We start from the raw sequence: 19,485 nt of genomic DNA on the forward strand, positions 1-19,485 counted from the left end.
TCTAGATCCTCGATGATATACTGACAATTAAGCCTGGTTTTACAGACTTTCTCATGAAATCAGTGTTTACTGCAACTACTGGCATTTCTCTTTAAGTTCAAAATTCATGATTTTACAAAGATACAAGTTTACATTAATGTACAAGATCTAGATCATGTACAATATTTTGACAATTACCGGTAACCTTAATTTAAAAGACTTTCTCAAGAAATAATTGTTTGCTGCAACTACTGTCATTTACCCCTAAGTGATAATGTAATACAATCACAAACTTTTCATAATAATTAATGTACATGTATGATTCTTAAACCCAAATGCAAGCTTCCATAAATCCTGAAATCAATGCAACTCAGGTATTTTTTTTTTACATATAGTATATTTTTACCTACATTACATAGATCTCTAAAGTTGAAGGTATATTTAATTACAATTTCAACAAAAAAGCTATATTCTTGGAGATCATTATTATTTATAATGCCTCTGTTATGTATTAATGTGTATTTATGTATTGGTATAACAAACATTGTAATTATTTCATTCCTTTGACCCTAATACTGCATTTTCATAGAAAAGTTTTTTTTTTTAAATCTATTGAGAGTTTTTAAACTTTTTCTTTTCCTTTTTTTGCTGGTAATATCATGTTATGCAACTTTTATTTATTAATAGAATATTTGTCATGATTTCCTAATTGAAATGCGTACACGTATTTGATTTTGTTTTCCATTTTTGTATACAGGTGTATATTCTTTTTCTGGGGGGGGGGGGTCATGTTCTTGAGACTGAGTCAAGTTATGCAAGGGCCTGGCATGGAGGATCATTATATTGTTACTGGGAATGCTGGACATTGTCAGACCACCTCAGTATTCACCAACAATAGATAATCCTCAATGACAAGGTCTTTGAAGTGGTGTGTGTACATTACATGTAGAATTTAATTTAAATGTTTATGTCATCACGTCAGAATACGTTAAAATATCATAGTTGACTCCAAAAGACGTCATATTCATTTCAATATGCGACGTCAATATGACGTCTATTACTAGTCAGCAATATGTTTCAAAGTCGTCATTCAGACGTCGTAGTTGACTTATAAAGACGTCATAATTACAGCAATATGACGTCTGAAACTGGTCAGGAATAGGTTGCAAAGTTGTCATTAAGACGTCGTAGTTGACTTTTAAAGACGTCATAATTACATCAATATGACGTCTAAAACCGGTCAGGAATAGGTTGCACGGACGTCATTACGACGTCGTAGTCGACTCTCGAAGACGTCATAATCACGTCAATACACGACGTCAAGCTGACCCTTGATACTGGTCAGGAAAACGTTGTAAAAACGTTGCAAAGACGTCATTAAGACGTCGTAGTCAATCTTGGAGACGTCATAATGACGTCAATATACGACGTCATAATGACGTTATTCGCGGGTGCAAGATCCCGTCAATAAGACGTCATGTTACGACGTCAAAATGACGTGACACTCGTCGTTAAACTGACGTAATTATGACGTCATTTTTACCAGTTTCTGCTATCAGGGATACGTTATCATAATTAAATTACATAATCACGGGTCTGGTAGTGAATTGGCGGAAAAGTTATATTGTCTGTAGATTTATTTATAGTCTTAAGGGCGCTACGCCCTCAAATTGAATACCCATGGAGAACATTCAAATAAGCTATCATGTCTGTGCAATTTGCTGGTGCCTCAGACTGTTAGTATTGTTTAGTTGTCGAAGCTTTGCTTGGCAGTAAGTGGCTTTTCTCCTCCTTCGACCATTGAGGTTTTCACCCTTACCTGAGGTTCGCAGCACTTTGCACTCGAGCAGGGGTGCATTTATATTGCCCCTGCCCGGTCATTTAGGGTACGTGTTCAAGTTCAAGGGGACCATCGATCCCACGGATATAGTTATATAATGTAAACTTATACAATTAATGTAAACTTAGATATATATTGCTAGAATGATTTCAGCAGTTGGTTTATGATGTTGGTATGTCTGTTCTATCTGAACATACATTGCACATCTTTCGTTAGGTAAATTGTACAATTTTTGAGCCCCTGTGCCTATCTTACGTAACTTTGGCCGGCTTCAGCATGTAAAGCTCAGTAGGAAGGTGTATTGTTTTCAATAATTTGAGATCGGATGTATTGGCCATTGCGTCTTAATTATGCCCATTTATTTCACGTTGTGCCCTTGATTGTTTCCTCGTCCATATAGGTTCACACCCTATCATGTGGAGAGGGATTTTGTTCGGGCAGTGTTTATAAATGTTGTGCCCTTTGAATGTTTCCTCGTCTGTAGAGGTGGGCACCCTATGCAGAGAGGAATTGGTGGCGTCATTATGTACCCCAGGTAGGGATGTGCGGACGCGGGGCGGACGCTTTAGTAAATTGTGATTGAATTATCGGATAAAATATACCCGGGTCCTTCCAAGTAGTTATGCTGAAGCCGTCCTCTTTAAGTGGTATACCCATTTTATGAAGTTATAACATTGAACTTAGGATGGAGATCTACAGATTTAAGAATCGTAATATTATGTATTCAAATTATGTTAGTATAAAATCATCCCACAACCAAGTTATTCATGTTGTAATCGTCAAGATTATTAAGCCTATTCACATAATGTATTATGTAATATGTATGAGATTAAAACCACAACCAATGGCACACCTTAGTTTCTTGTGCTTGTGTGAATTGTGAGTGTAAATATGCAAATGAGGTAGATTTATTTACGATTTTGTTTTATTGAAAGAATAAATATATTTGTAAAACTTATCATGAGCTTCCGTTCAATTTATGTTGTTTTCTGCACTTGATTTCCAATATTTGGATTATTTTCCTTATTTGCAACTTATAATGGTTAATTTGCATAAAATGCAAATTTTGTGAATTTCCTATGCTTGTCTATTTTAGGACTTTTAATATGGTGTTTAGGAAAATTTCATATAAGGCATTGCCATATTCCAATTTCAATAGATAATCTACTTGCAATTTTTGAGGAATGTATCACCAGTGCGTTTTCTTGAATATTTATAGCATGTTAGATACTTATTTGCATAATATGCAAATTACATTACAAACACTAAGCTTAACGTCCTTAGTAATAGCAGCATGTAAATTAATGAACATTAATGACATTTTCAGGCGGTCAATGTGAGAAAAATCACAATATCTTGCGATTTTTTCCATATAAGGATGCTTATTTGCATATTATGCAAATGAGGTAGATTTGTTTGCACTTTTGATTAAAAACATTGAATACAGTTTATTTTCGCTCAAATAAAAATGTTTTTGACACTTAATTTGTAATTTGTGGACTATTTTCCTTATTTTTCTAACTTTTTATGGGTAATTTGCATAATATGCAAATTTCATAAATTTCCACTGCTTGGATTTTTTTGGGACTTTTAGTATGTTGTTAATGGGACCTTCCTGGAAAGCATTTCAGTGGAATATGCAGTGTTGCAATTAGTGGTGGGTCAAACCCTATATTGACTGGACTATTATATGACTTAAAGGCAAAGCCACATCTATTTAATGTTGATGTATATACATAGCATGAATTGCCGCAATAAGCGAAGTTTGGGATCCCCCTTCCTGGCTACCTTTCCTATCCCTCGTGCTCACTAATAAACCTCCCCGAGGTATATAATGTTTGCAAACAATTTCTTTCAGTTCATAGACGCATGCTCATAAACGGAATAGATTATTCCCAATCCCAAGAAAATACCATTTTCCGGTATTTGATTAAATTGATTCAAATTCACCGAAGAGGGGATCTTTCCTTTTGCATGCACCCACTTCCCCCTCACACACCAATGTGCGCACCCCCTCCCCCCCCCCCCCCCACACGCACACACACACTTACAAAGCCACAACCACACGCCCACACAGCTCTCCTACTGCTGAAAGCGTTTTCACATAGTGGACTATATAGTATAATTCCTGAATTATGCAAATGAAATGATATAATTATAATTCTATTAATGATAACGAAATACAAGTCTTCAGAGGGTTAGCATGTTCCATGTGCTAAGGCGGTGCTTCACACGAAAGAATTTCAAAGTAATTTAAAATTCAAATGATCTATAGATCCCTGCACAGCTATAGAAGGGCAGGAACCTGAGTAAGTATTCATCTTTTCAGAGAATAAAAGAGTAGGCCAAACAAGAATGTATCCACTATTGCATTGATATACATCACTAAATGGTTCCAAAAACAAACAAGAGCATTGATAAAGAATACAAAATCTGTCAACTTCTGTAAAAACTGACTTGCAATGGGTGGGTAAAATAAATTATGAGGGCGGGACCCTCTTCGAATTCTTTATTATTAATATAATTCTAATTATACTTCATATTATTTTCACAATTTAGGAATCTTATTACATAACATCTCATACAAGTCTTCAGAGGGTTAGCATAATCAAATTGGAGAACATAATTTTTTTTTTTTGAATTTTATTCAACCATCAACAGGATACAACAGTACGAGATAAAATATTTACAAAGTATCAGAAAAACAAAACAAATAGATGGTTCAGAGACCCCGGAGAAGTGATGCTTATAAAAAAGGGGTCACCACGATACATTAATACATTACAAATAACAAGTGTGAAGAAAAAACAGATCTCACATTATTTAAAACAATAATAGAAAAAAATATATAATGTGGTTTGATCAAATAATTACGAAAGTAAAAAAAGTGAAATTTTTTGATCAAAATTAAATAAAACACTTCTGCAGCAAAAAAAAATGGATGGGGGTGGGGAGAAGCACTAATGTATAAGATTACATGCATACGATTAATATGGATGGGGGTGGGGAGAAGCACTAATGTATACGATTACATGCATACGATTAATATGGATGGGGGTGGGGAGAAGCACTAATGTATAAGATTACATGCATACGATTAATATGGATGGAGGTGGGGAGAAGCACTAATGTATAAGATTACATGCATACGATTAATATGGATGGGGGTGGGGAGAAGCACTAATGTATACGATTACATACATACGATTAATATGGATGGGGGTGGGGAGAAGCACTAATGTATAAGATTACATACATACGATTAATATGGATGGGGGTGGGGAGAAGCACTAATGTATACGATTACATACATACGATTAATATGGATGGAGGTGGGGAGAAGCACTAATGTATACGATTACATGCATACGATTAATATGGATGGGGGTGGGGAGAAGCACTAATGTATACGATTACATACATACGATTAATATGGATGGGGGTGGGGAGAAGCACTAATGTATAAGATTACATGCATACGATTAATATGGATGGGGGTGGGGAGAAGCACTAATGTATAAGATTACATACATACGATTAATATGGATGGGGGTGGGGAGAAGCACTAATGTATACGATTACATACATACGATTAATATGGATGGGGGTGGGGAGAAGCACTAATGTATAAGATTACATGCATACGATTAATATGGATGGGGGTGGGGAGAAGCACTAATGTATACAATTACATGCATACGATTAATATGGATGGGGGTGGGGAGAAGCACTAATGTATAAGATTACATACATACGATTAATATGGATGGAGGTGGGGAGAAGCACTAATGTATAAGATTACATACATACGATTAATATGGATGGGGGTGGGGAGAAGCACTAATGTATACGATTACATACATACGATTAATATGGATGGGGGTGGGGAGAAGCACTAATGTATAAGATTACATGCATACGATTAATATGGATGGGGGTGGGGAGAAGCACTAATGTATACGATTACATACATACGATTAATATGGATGGGGGTGGGGAGAAGCACTAATGTATAAGATTACATACATACGATTAATATGGATGGGGGTGGGGAGAAGCACTAATGTATACGATTACATACATACGATTAATATGGATGGGGGTGGGGAGAAGCACTAATGTATAAGATTATATACATACGATTAATATGGATGGGGGTGGGGAGAAGCACTAATGTATAAGATTACATACATACGATTAATATGGATGGGGGTGGGGAGAAGCACTAATGTATAAGATTACATACATACGATTAATATGGATGGGGGTGGGGAGAAGCACTAATGTATACGATTACATACATACGATTAATATGGATGGGGGTGGGGAGAAGCACTAATGTATAAGATTACATACATACGATTAATATGGATGGGGGTGGGGAGAAGCACTAATGTATACGATTACATACATACGATTAATATGGATGGGGGTGGGGAGAAGCACTAATGTATAAGATTACATGCATACGATTAATATGGATGGGGGTGGGGAGAAGCACTAATGTATACAATTACATGCATACGATTAATATGGATGGGGGTGGGGAGAAGCACTAATGTATAAGATTACATACATACGATTAATATGGATGGAGGTGGGGAGAAGCACTAATGTATAAGATTACATACATACGATTAATATGGATGGGGGTGGGGAGAAGCACTAATGTATACGATTACATACATACGATTAATATGGATGGGGGTGGGGAGAAGCACTAATGTATAAGATTACATACATACGATTAATATGGATGGGGGTGGGGAGAAGCGCTAATGTATATAAGATTACATGCATACGATTAATATGGATGGGGTGGGGAGAAGCACTGATGTATAAGATTACATGCATACGATTAATAAGCGGGGAAAAAATTCCTGCATAAAAATCTAAATCTTGATAAGGTGGAACTATTTTTTTTTTTACACAGTAAAAAAAAATTAAACAACGCTGTTTACAATATGAACCTTACCGTGATTGTTTAAACAGTTTAAACAAGTGTTTAAATCTTAAGCAACAAAGTTTAATTTTTAATATCTAATTTTCAATAAATTAAACATGATTGTTTAAACGGTTAAACAAATATTGTAAGGTTCATATAGTAAACAGCGTTGTATAAAATCTTAAACAGCGTTTTTATTGTGTTTAACCTAAAAGACACACTAAAGTGCATTGAAGTATGGACCTATGACAACTTTGCTATTTGATGATCTGTCAGGAATATAGTACTACCAAGAGTACAGTGTAGCAGTATAGGAGTCAAGGATTCTGCTTCATATCCTTCTTCGACATCCTAAACATAAAACATGCAGATATTTACAATAGCGTATCTACCTTTACAATTTTTATCGAATATTTAAGCACAAAGCATCAATAGAAATCACTGGGAAGCTCAAAACAGAAAATCATGCCTTTATTTATTTATTTATTTATTTATTTATTTATTTATTTATTTATTTATTTATTTGATTGCTTATTCATTTGTGTTTGCTGCCGTAGTAGTAGTAAATTGCATTTCATACACATAGAGAATATCTTAAATCCAAAGAGCCATAATCAACGAGCGTAGAGGGCGCATTTCTCCTGATATACACATATAAATGAATTGATGGCTCTGTATCTACATCAAAGATCTTTATATTGCCTACCACAGGTCAACTGCCACTGCAATTAACACACAGTGGTGGCAAAGATTGGTCAATGACAGCTACCCATAGAGGTAATGAGCATGCGACAGCATCGAATGAATCTGAACAAAACGTCGATTATAAAGGTCCGGAAGTTCCGGGCGACCTTTGACCGGGTCATGAGGATACGCCAAATGACGACAGCGAGGACAGTATTGAAGGCCCATCGGAGGTTGCGCAACCTGAAGGGAAAGCAAGAATATGCTTTAATTCATTGGTATGAAAATATTTGTCTTCAAAGTAAGAATGCATTCATGTAGAGAACAGAATCATTTTAATAGAAATATCTATTCTTCAATCTGACACAACTTATTCATTTTTCTACAAGTCCATGGATACAAATGAAAGGGGGAAAGGGACATAAAAATACCCAAAGCCCCGCCATCAATGTATGAGATTCTTTAAAATGGAAGGTAGAATAGAAGTAATAAAAAAACACGCAAAAATCTTAAATAAATCTAATAAAACATAAAAATACTAAAAACGCTTTATGAATGTTTGGAAAAGGAGATCACTAAGACTATTTAATTTAAAAGAAAGAAAAGGGGTTTTTCATTGAATAGGTTCTTACAAATCGATTTGTGTGTAGCTTTCTATATATAATCAATATATGTGTGAAGCAATTGTTCAAAACCCTGTTTTATATTACACAAAATCACATCTACAGAGGGTGTTAATGCTAAATATGAATTCAAATGGCTGAAACAAGTGTCAAATTTGTACCCTAACGGGTGGAAAACATCCAAATACCACAACACATTTGTAATATTTGGGAATGTTACCATAGTATAATTCACATTACTATTTTACCAATGCTTCCGACGGGCTTTAGATATGAATGAACACTCTTTAAGCAAGTTGAATTCATATTATATAGAAAAATAGAAACGGATCAATTAAAGTTTAAGGAAGATTGAAGGAGTAATAAGGAAGTTGAGAACATTTGAATACTGAGGTCGTTATTTGGTAATGCTAACAAGATATCTGATGTCATACACATACAAGTTCCTTGGTATTATATCTCACTTAAATTCTCCCGTTTTAATTTTGTATCTTAATACCAGATCAAGTGTTTTTCTTTGTATGGGAGCACAGGTATTAGAGGTTTACCAACATTATATCATGGATCAATTGTTGGCCAAATGAGAAGAAAAATGTTTTGGGGTATATTTACAGTGTCCAACGGGGAGACTTGAGCATGTGTGACTTCGGCACAGATCTTGTTCAGAGTGCCAAAGGAAAGATCGTCATTGCATTAGAGCTTACATTCTTTGATGACCGTGTGCTGCAGGCAGATTTTCCATGTCTTCATTTAGCATGTATCTCTTGACACCGATTACGTGGGCTTTCATGTATGACTGTCAATTGAGCGTGCTCAAATCAGTGAAAAATACCTGAAAATACAAGATGGCGCAAATAGATACAGATTATTCGATTTCTTATTTATTTATTTATTTGATATTGCTGATTGATAAAAGTGTATGAACATGATTGACCATCTAACACGGATTACAAGGAGGGCAACTACTGAACTCCTTGCCCAAACTAGGATTCAATATTGATGACTTTGGAACACTTTTTTGACTGCTTCTTTACTGTTTCAGGTGATGAACATGATCCCGTGAGGAGATGTCTTCATTAATGCCGATTTATTTTTAGAATGAGCTGGCTAAGGTACCCTATTCTGGTAAGATATGGAATGTCTGATATATATCCTATCCACTGGTAGTAAACATCTAACCCTCTGATTTCAACTTTTTAGAATAAATTTGTTAACAGTGCCATTTAAAAAACAGTCTGCGGGAAATGTTTTACACGCGTGATCCCTCTATTCACTTAATCATTCATTAACATCAAAGAAAATTGATAAATAAATAAATTATAGGTATATCTTCCCGCTGAGTCATTTCGCTTGCACCGGTATATTTTGTCTGAAAAAAAACAAGCAGCCTTAACTTGGCAACAATGAAAGCTTGAAGAGCATAAATTTTTTTGGGAAAATTGACATTATCAATCTCCATTCATTTCCGATATGAACAGTTTAGATCAAACAAAATGTAGCGATAAAAGAATAGCAAAGTAGCTAAATTGAATAAACAAGCTTATCATAATGAGATTTAATGTTTCTTGTAATCTATTGTCCTAAATTCCCGACATGAAAACTAAAAGACAAGTCCACTCCAACAACAAAATTATTTGAAATAAAAGAGAAAAATTAAAACAAGCAGAGCACTGAAATTTCATCAAAGTCGGATGTAAAATAGGAAAGTTATGACATTATTAACTTTGGCTTCATTTCACAAAATAGTTATGTGCAAATCCTTGTCGGTATGCAAACGAGGGAACTGATGACGTCAACCACCTCTATTTCTTTAGTATTTTATTATTTTCTCCATACCGTCCTGTGGAATAAATTCATTCCTCATTGAACATGGAGAATCACCATTCTTTTAACATTTTATGGTTGGTCCTGTAATAGTGTTAAATCTGTAAAACTTGAAATACAGTGCGTCCCAGAAAAAACGAAACCGAGATTTAGCGATGATTTATCATAACTTAATCATAAATAAAATAGACAAATGACCTACCAATGTAAAGCTTAGAATCTCCTCTTTCATCTGGTATTACTTAGATTATTCCTCATTCATGCATGATTGAGCAAAAACAATTCGAAGAAAGGATGCCAAAAACTCATTTGGCGGGGGGTATCTGAATTTCAAAAAGAAAATCACATGACTAAAAAGTTCAATAACTTCTCTTTTCTTTGATACCTAAATCACAGAAAATGGTCAAGAAGTAAACAAGTTATGCTCCCTCGAAACAATGCTTGTATTTCCATAATTTCATTAAATAAACGTGTTTTCACCGGTTTCCCACTGAAGCTATCGCACGGTAACAAAAGACTTAATGCATGGCTGATCGTCAACAAAACGGAGTGTCGAGTGAGTTTGAACGCTAGCCTGTAAAACCTCTTCATTTTATGAAATTATTGAAATTTAAGCCTTATTTCAAATAACCAGAACTTTGTTAAATCTTGACCATTTTCTGTAATTGAGGTATCAAATTAAAGAGCAGATATTGGACTTTTAAAAAATGTGCTTTTCTTTTTAAAACCCAGATACGGCCCGCCAAGTGACTTTTTGGTATCCCCTTTTCACATTGTTTTTGCTCACTCATGCGTGAATGAGAAAGAATCTAAGTAATTTCAGATGAAAAAGGAGATTCTAAGCTTTAAAATGGTAGGTAATTTATCTATTGTATTTGCGATTAAGTTATGATAAATCATCGATGAATCTCGGTTTCGTTTTTTGTGGGACGCACTGTATTGCATAATTCAAACAATAAAAGAAATAGAAAGAAATAGTGAGTGAAGCACATCATTGAATTTCTCATTTGCATGTCACTGCGTTGTGCATATAATTTATTTTTGGTGAAAACTAAGTAAAACTTAAAATGTCATAACTTTTTTATTTCACATCCGATTTCGAAGAATTTTTCAGCGTTACGCTTGTTTATCTTTTTTTTTTCTCGATTCAAATCAACATTTTTCTAGGGTGGACTTGACCTTTAAGAATAAAAAGAAATGCATGTATTAAAAGAATAGAATAGTAATGTTGCCAATTTGCGGAATAAAGGGGGATCAAACAAGGATTCAGTCAATTTATCGTCTTGAATGGGTTTGCCTATATACCTCCCTATCTTTCTCGTTCATTGCAGCGGAAAGAGCTTCTATATTATGATGGCTAAAGTCCCAAGAGTTCAACAAGAAGGGCCTCAGAACGTAAACCAGCTTTACGATCCTTTGGTTCATCTTCATCATCCTGTTAAAAAAAAGTCATAACGATCAGGTCGTCTGTCGTCTACTGCTCTCCTCAGTGGCATAATGAGCAAGAAAATTGAGGGGACCTGGCATTCCATATTGGGCATTTTTTCTAAAAAGCCACGGGCAAGCAAAGTGAGCGAGCAAAATTTTGACCTTTCTAATATAAAAATCTACTTTAGTGATGAATTTTGACATATTTAGAAAATGATTTATTTCACTCTTTTCCATTTCCTTTTCTTTTCCCCCTTTTCTATAGCCCAAATCTAAATGCCAGTGGTTATCGTCTTTGTCATCTGGAACGATGACATAATCATTAAATATGAAATGAAAAGTTGAAAATGTGAATTGTTTATCATAATCATGATCATGATGATGCGATGCTTAAATTCATCATCCTAGCAGGAAAAAAAAGAATGAGGTCTTCTGTATTTTATTCTCTATCATCGTAATTATTTGGAATGCAGTAATGTAACAATTACCTAATTGGACAGTTGAAAATAAGTGGTTTATGATAATCACAATCATTTAAGAATACCTATGTCAAATTATACCTTTTTACGATATGGTATAGGTGTGTCTAAACTTTGCGTGACGGTCATTATATATAAAAACCATTAAATATCTTTAATAAACTATCATCATCATGAAAAGTGACCGAAAATAACCCTTTCGCGTAAATTCCTTAAGGATGAGATCAGGAGGTGTTTCATGAAAGTTTTTTTCCGACAAGTATGGTTTTATCAAACAATTACCATAGGAACAGTGCTTCTTGGTCAATCCAAATCAAGGAAAGTTATCAGATTTGACAGCTTGTCAGACAAAAATGTTGATGACACAGTCCCCAGTATTCATTAAAATATCGGCATATTATCACCGTTGGCGCCTGTTCAGAAAAAAACCCGAACTTTTCAAGAAGCATCAAGAAATCATCATTAAAACAGATATCATCCCGGGGGGCATGGACCTATCCACGGAGGATTATTATATTGTTACTGGGGGTGCTGAGCCTTAAACATGGCTCCAAGGCCCCAATTTTTAGATACTGGCCTTAAACATGTTAAACATATGGGTCCATATTGTCCTCCAGTTTTGGGTGATAACCTTTATTTATTTATTTATTTTTTTTTTTGCTTGTCAAATTTTAATAAATACTTAATACTAGGTACCTTTTAAGCCAAAGTGACCCGTAAATATGGGTATGGGTTTTGAACCTTCATCCGCACACCCCTGTCGAAACCAAATCTCAGTAAACCCCCCCCCCCCCCACCGGGATATCATCAAAATGTGATAGTGATCGATTCTATAGCATATTGCAGTCCATCAAATAATAATATATCACCTTTTTAACTTACTATTTTTTTTAATCTTCACAAAACTATTGTCCGCGAAGTTAGATCCCACTTTTTTTTCAGAACGGTTTTGCACAGCACATGTCATGCAGCGTGCATTCGTCGATCGGAATAGGATTTTTTTTTCGCGATAAACCTGCGAAACACTTTGGCCTGTTTCACATTTTCGTCAATAATTTCTATTTTACGATCTTACTGTCAATTCGGTAACCATTATTGTTTGTTTTTTTACAATAAAATGTTAATATTAGGTTCATGAATATTTTTGAAATGTCGGAAAGTTTTAACACCTTATCATACTTACATAGGTTTCTGTCGCGTTAACTTCAATGCACAATCAATGAAAAAAGCCGGTATCTTGTCGTTTATCATGTTCATGCATTCAAATACAACCCTATTAATAAAACATAACAAGCAAATTATGGGTTAATATATTGTAGACTTTACAGAGATGTTACATAGACTGTACATGGTGTTCCATAATTGTCTGGGAAATGTGACGGCCTCAATATTCAGCTTTTTTTTCATGAAACTCCTAGAATCGTGTGTAATGTGAATGGGTGCGCAGACATGGGGCACCATTGTTTTGTTCAATCTGAAAATGTCTGAAAATCTATGAGGTTTTTGGCACACTTAAGAGAATAGACCTATAACATGTATAAGGAACATTACCAACAAAAAATTTTCTTGAAATAAAGGAAAAAACCATGAATATTATAAATCTAAATTGTTTGGTGCGCAGACATGTCCCCCCCCCCACACCCTTTTTCCTTGTAATTACAATAATTACAGCGTGTTAAAAGAGCACAATTATTCTTACGCGTATTTGGTGAGTTGAACCATTGGTCGTCCAATTCCCTTCTCCAGGGGAAATTTCTGGAGACAATCTAGGACATTAGCTGTGTGTAAATGGAATACAAAGGGCCAATAACTTAATTCCACAAGTCCACTAAATATACCTACCTTATTCAAACCCCAAAATAAGTAGTCATATGAAATTATTTTTAAAGAGTTTTTTAAAAAATTAGTCAATTTGTATTCAGGAATCATATTGACCATGCAGCTGATAATGTACTTTTTGAAATTCAATTAAAATCTCAAAATTCGTTTTGGGCGACGTACCGTAAGGGCACTAGTATTCAACCCGTTTGGAGAGTTTCCTCAAATATATAATTTACCTGAATTTCAGACCCGTCTTATTTCCAAGAGCAAATGCTGGTTATTCTTTTTCTGTTATTTTTTTCTTCAACCCGTCGACTGTGTGCGCGGGCGATCGAATTATAAGGCGATGGTTTTTGGCACTAGTATTCAATCCGTCGGCACTAGTATTCAACCTAGCGATGAAAGATGGCCCTGTCTTTCAATCTGCCCTTGTCCCATCCGACTATGGACTAGACCAATTGAGATGAGACCAAACAGGGAACTAATCAAAGCCAGAGACTTACATAAATCTAGATCTAATTTAGCAATCTAAACCATTTTCAAATTAGCTATCTATCATCACTAGGTTGAATACTAGTGCATTTCAGTGCAAAAGGTCATCGCCGCATAATTCGATCCTCCGCGCATACAGTCCACAGATTGAAAAAGAAAATACCGACAACAGATTACACTGGAAATAACAAAGATATGAAATTAAGATAAATTCCCTTTTTCTAAATATTTGGGAAATTTGTCCAAATCTTTGAATTATGCCGGGTTGAATACTAGTGCCCATACGGTAGGTGAATTTTGGGGTGGCTGGTCAGAATTACAAATTTGCTCATCGACAAAGTGCTACAATGTTAGAAGATTCCTCCTGGAAACAGCAAAGTTCCTACAGCAGAGTCCCGAGGAGTCCTAGAATATTACATCGTGTAAATCTACAGAAAATTGGTAATGGGATATGTAGCCTTACAAATTTCTTGTGACTAAACTTCTTTTCTTTTTTTAGTAAACTTAATAGACTGTATTTTCTCTTCTGAAAAAAATCTCTTATTTGAGCAACGTATCTATACTGCCAAACTCGAAATCATGGGTACTTCTAACAATCATTTGATTATTTCAAGTTTACTCCTTTACTCCTTTTTACCTACTATCAATGAAAGTTATCATTCATATTGAATACAACGATACGATAGGGCACTGACGATCTTGATAAAATTATTTGATACATGTGCATTGTAAATAAATATGATTACGTTATTTCAAAACATCGTTATTGTAGGCCCATAGATTACCCTTGCTTTCTTTTTTTTTTTTTTGGGGGGGGGGTATTTAATGCGAACTTTGCAGTACTAGTCTTTCATTCTTGTAGAAATGGTGGACTGAGGTTCAAGGAGTTCGAGTACACAATAAATCTCCTCATCAGGGAACCGTTTCATAAAGCTGTACGAGAGTAAAGAGTGACTACGAACGACTGGTTTTCCTTTCTTGCATCAGATCCTGTGTAGCTGACTGAGGACGTGTTCCGGTCATGCAAAAATGTGTACGTAAATTTACGAAAAGCTTTGTGAAACACACTACAGGGAGTCGTTTCAGAAAGCTGTAAGAAGGTTACAACTGGTGATCCCTTCTTGTAAATGATATTCACTATTTAATGTTCTTTGATGATTATTTAGCGCATTACAAAGGATCACCAGTCGTTCTTAATATCACTCTTAACTTAGGAACCGCTTTATGAAACCGCCCCGGAATAAAGTCGAGGCCATAATTCCGAATTACGCGGCCGCTAGAGCAAAAACTCCTTCTCCTTTGGACTTTGCCAAATAACTCGGACCGAGGTCGAGACCAAGGCCGACAAAATTTTCAGAGCAAATAATGGTTTCATTTCAGAAACTTTTTCGAACAAGCTGACAATGTGTCACCTTAGGAAACATAATCATTACCAATGTTAATTTCTTAGATGTATGCATCTTCTCAAAATCACTTATTTTTCTTGCCAAATTGGCTTTGGCTGTGAAAATTATTTATCGATTGTATAATAAGTCAGTTTGACTATATGATTTTGATTTGATTTGATTTATTTTTTTCTTCTGCATTCATAACACTCGTATACAATACAATTTTCATTACGTAACAAACATATATCGGTAATTTATTTTGGTATGAATCATAAAGAAAAGAAAATAAAGATAAAAAAGTCATTCTAAACAAACATGATCTACTACTAACAAAGAAAATTTAAAATTTACAGTTTGCAGAAGGATTGTCATTATAAACATATTGCTTAAAAAAATTACAACCCCGGAATAAAACTCATTAAATTAATACATACATTTATAAAGCAGAACGGAAATGTTATTTTGTTCTTTGCATGTTAAAGGAATTATGTATATAACATATTCATTTACTATTTGTCTGAAAAAATGTACATGTTTATTCAGTGTAATTATGCATTTTGAAAATAAAGAATAGAAAAGGGAGTGATCAAATAGAGGTGTTGTGGCTCAGGGGATAAGTCTTCGGACTTTGAACCACAAGGTCCGGGGTTCAAATCCCACCGCAGCACTAGCGTCCTTTGGCAAGGCGTTTATCTACATTTGCCACTCTCGACCCAGGTGTATTAAATGGGTACCCGGTAGGAAGAAATTCCTTGAATGCTCGATGCGCCCGATCAGGGTAGCCGTGCTAAAGCTGAGGTAATAGTATGCAGCGCTTAGAAACATTTGTATTAAGCGCTATATAAATGTTGCATATTATTAGCATTATTATCATCATTCAAGTGGGCAAAACACTACGTTTACAATTCTTGCATCCTGGGTAGGGATCTGGGGACAAGATGGGCACAAGATGGGTACATTAGGACTTAAGCTGCGCAATTAAAAGTAACTGTGGTCTTTTTTCTTTAATAATTGAAATGTATTATAGATATCTTTTGATGGCCACACTAATGATGTCAACAAAATTGTTAAATACAATACAATGATATTAATCCCCCAAATGAAATGGTAAAAAACATAACTTCTAATGAATATGTACATTAAAAAAAGTCTCTTTGCAATAACGAATAAAAATCGCAAGTAGAAAGGATTATTGGAAATGAATACAATATGAATGGAAATGGTTCTTAATAAACTTACCCCAATGTGAACCTAATTTGAATGGATTAACGGGACCGGTGACCAAGTTATAGACTGAGATGTTGGCAGGCCTGTGCATGATATTAACATATAAATTTGGTTACCAGTCTTTTCTTATAGAACTACATGTAACATTGTTATTCCTGTCATGGACCTATATGAAGAGATGCACGATTGCGCGAGCCTTACTTCGATCCAATGATAGTCACCGTTATACCTGGTTATGTGCATCTTAACAAGAACATACAGGTGTTGTGACAATAGTAATCACCATGACTACCAAGACGTATCCGATCACTTATAGACGGATCAGTTTCCCCAGTTTTAGTTTTGTTGGCTGATACCCTATTTCAGCATGTGCTTTCAATCAACATGCTTCATATTTGGAACAGCAAACCTTAGAAGCGGACGATTTTTGTGATATAAAATATGATATTATTCGATCCGGACGTACGTAAGGAACCTAATTACATTGAGAGATACACGATCTAGACACGATATGTGTCACGTATATCCGGGTCCCGTCTTACAAAGAGTTACGATTGATCGATTCGCAACTATGGACGGCCAGCAACGTCAATGTTTGTTCAAAATATTTTCTAGCTGTGATGTATAATCATGCATTCATTGTAATCTTTAAAATTCACTGCGCTTCTCTTTGCATACAAAGGACATTGTGCAAATGTTTTCTTAGACTATGACACTGATGGATTTCCATAGAGTCACAATTGATCGGATCAATCGTAACTCTTTGTAAGACGGGGCCATGAATATTGTGGAGAAACCTGGGAAAATTGAAGTTTAAATGGTTAACAATCGATGATAAATTTTCAACTATATTAAAATATGCAGACATTTTCCCAAATAAAACACATGGAACGAAGATTACCAAAGGTAAACAAAAACTGCATATCGATTTATCATGTCGGTTTAAGTAATCAACTGCGCATACAATCTGTGAAGTATAAAGTTCCAATCACGAACTGCTTCAGGCCCTTCTCATGGTAACGATCATAGGATCAAAGTAGACAAGTATGAAGAGAATGTTATTCAGATGACAGTAACAGTCACCTGTTAGTAAATTCCTTATCTAAGCGATGAATGTCCATCTCTTCATAGGTCCATGGTCCTGTTAATCCAAACCATGATTATTAGTCTAACAATCATGATTTGGATTAACAAGACTGATGACCAAGCTATATACTGCGACGGTGACAGGTCTGTGTATATGAATATTGTACTAGCAATCATGGTTTGGATTAGCAGGACTGGTGACCAAATTATAGACTGATGTCATTTATGTTTCAGATATATGTATAATACAAAACAAATAAGTGTTACCAATCTTTTCTTATTGAACTTACAATCATGGTTTGGATGAACAGGACTGGTGACGAAGTTATAGACTAATATCATATCAGGTTTATGTATAATACCCAACATATGGTTTGGGTTAACAATCTTTCCTGTATTGTATTAAAGAACATTGTTTGGATCAGAACAAATTATGAACTGATAGCAGGTGTGTTTAATATACCAAACATATAAATTTGAATCGTGTTACCAATCTGTCTTTTTTTTCTTAAGAACGGTGTTTGGATTGACAGGGCTGGCGACCATGTTCTAGACCGAGTTCGTAGGAGATCTGTGTACAATACCAAACATATGAATTGGGTAACCAAGCTTAATTTATTTCTGTTTTGTTATTAAGAACAATGTTAAAGACTTAGATGGTGCCAGGAAAAAGCAGCCATGTTGGAGGAAAACAATAATAAAAATGTACATTAACCGTGATCAACGACTGCTTTCATGGTCAACTGCAACTGTGCATGGTTTTGTCATCTTAATGTCTGTGGTGACGTCATGTGGCAATCCTCTACTACTACTGGCCAATGATTAAATAAATAAACTTTAACAAAATACATTTTTTCTTGGATAAGAGGTTTTGAGTAATAGTTCTGCAAGTCAGGCAACATTTTCTGGTTCGATTTGGGCCAGTTCAAAAGCGCCATGTTGGGCAAACTTCGATGTGGTTAGGCTGCGTGCAGCACTAGTTTGAGTCCTTCCGGACAACTCACCTGTGGACGCCTGTATACCACGTCACACCTATCATTGCATTCACTATAACATCGACAGGAATTACATCAAGAATAGTATTTGGATCACTGAGCACTGTTGTTACCATACCTTTACCAACCTATAAGAAGAGAAAGAATACCGCACAGTAAAAAATTAACTATATATATATATATATATATATATATATAATTATATATATATATACATACTACATAAAGATATGTATATATAAACATGTATGGGTATATAAATACAGTGCGTCCAAAAAATGTCCCTCTTATATGCAGCTGCATTACTTCAAAAGATAAAAATTATACTCAATGAAATGTATGGAACTAGGAAGCTCATCTCATGTTCTAACTTCTATAAAAAATCCATTGGTCTCACTTCAGTGGTTTTGAATACACAGTCTATTATGTAACAGTGGTGCTTTTCAGCCCATTCCAAGTTTGCATGCACGCAGCATTACTGTGTGTTCTGCACTTTCTAGCATATCAACCACCTTTGACCATTCTGTCCAAGGAATTTCCTGATCTGACCAGGGAAATCTCCATGATCAAACCAGGCTCATCAAATGACAACCTTGAGCAGGTTCAGAAGGGAAAAAACAATAATTGACAGCTCATTTCATGTTTGATAACGGGAGATGATTAAGACAACGGGT

At 35.1% G+C, this 19,485-nt stretch overlaps 1 protein-coding gene across 2 annotated transcripts in view; it reads right to left on the reverse strand.

Moving 5' to 3' along the window:
• Nucleotides 1–7,284: 7,284 nt before the first annotated feature.
• Nucleotides 7,285–19,485, reverse strand: part of LOC129271275 (fatty acyl-CoA reductase 1-like) — a 32,115-nt gene continuing 19,914 nt past the window's right edge. Inside the window, exons 8-14 of one of the 2 annotated variants that reach the window (XM_064106683.1) lie at nucleotides 18,821–18,939; nucleotides 16,743–16,813; nucleotides 13,502–13,580; nucleotides 12,986–13,075; nucleotides 11,201–11,330; nucleotides 8,776–8,903; nucleotides 7,285–7,691 (exon numbers count right to left, since the gene is read on the reverse strand). In XM_064106683.1, the coding sequence (XP_063962753.1) occupies nucleotides 8,871–8,903; nucleotides 11,201–11,330; nucleotides 12,986–13,075; nucleotides 13,502–13,580; nucleotides 16,743–16,813; nucleotides 18,821–18,939 (522 nt within the window). In that variant the 3' untranslated portion in view covers nucleotides 7,285–7,691; nucleotides 8,776–8,870. Of the gene's footprint in view, nucleotides 7,692–8,775; nucleotides 8,904–11,200; nucleotides 11,331–12,985; nucleotides 13,076–13,501; nucleotides 13,581–16,742; nucleotides 16,814–18,820; nucleotides 18,940–19,485 lie in introns of those variants that run through there. The other variant, XM_064106684.1, reaches the window with a different exon arrangement.

Source organism: Lytechinus pictus, chromosome 11, assembly GCF_037042905.1.
Source record: "Lytechinus pictus isolate F3 Inbred chromosome 11, Lp3.0, whole genome shotgun sequence".
NCBI classification, from domain to species: domain Eukaryota; kingdom Metazoa; phylum Echinodermata; class Echinoidea; order Temnopleuroida; family Toxopneustidae; genus Lytechinus; species Lytechinus pictus.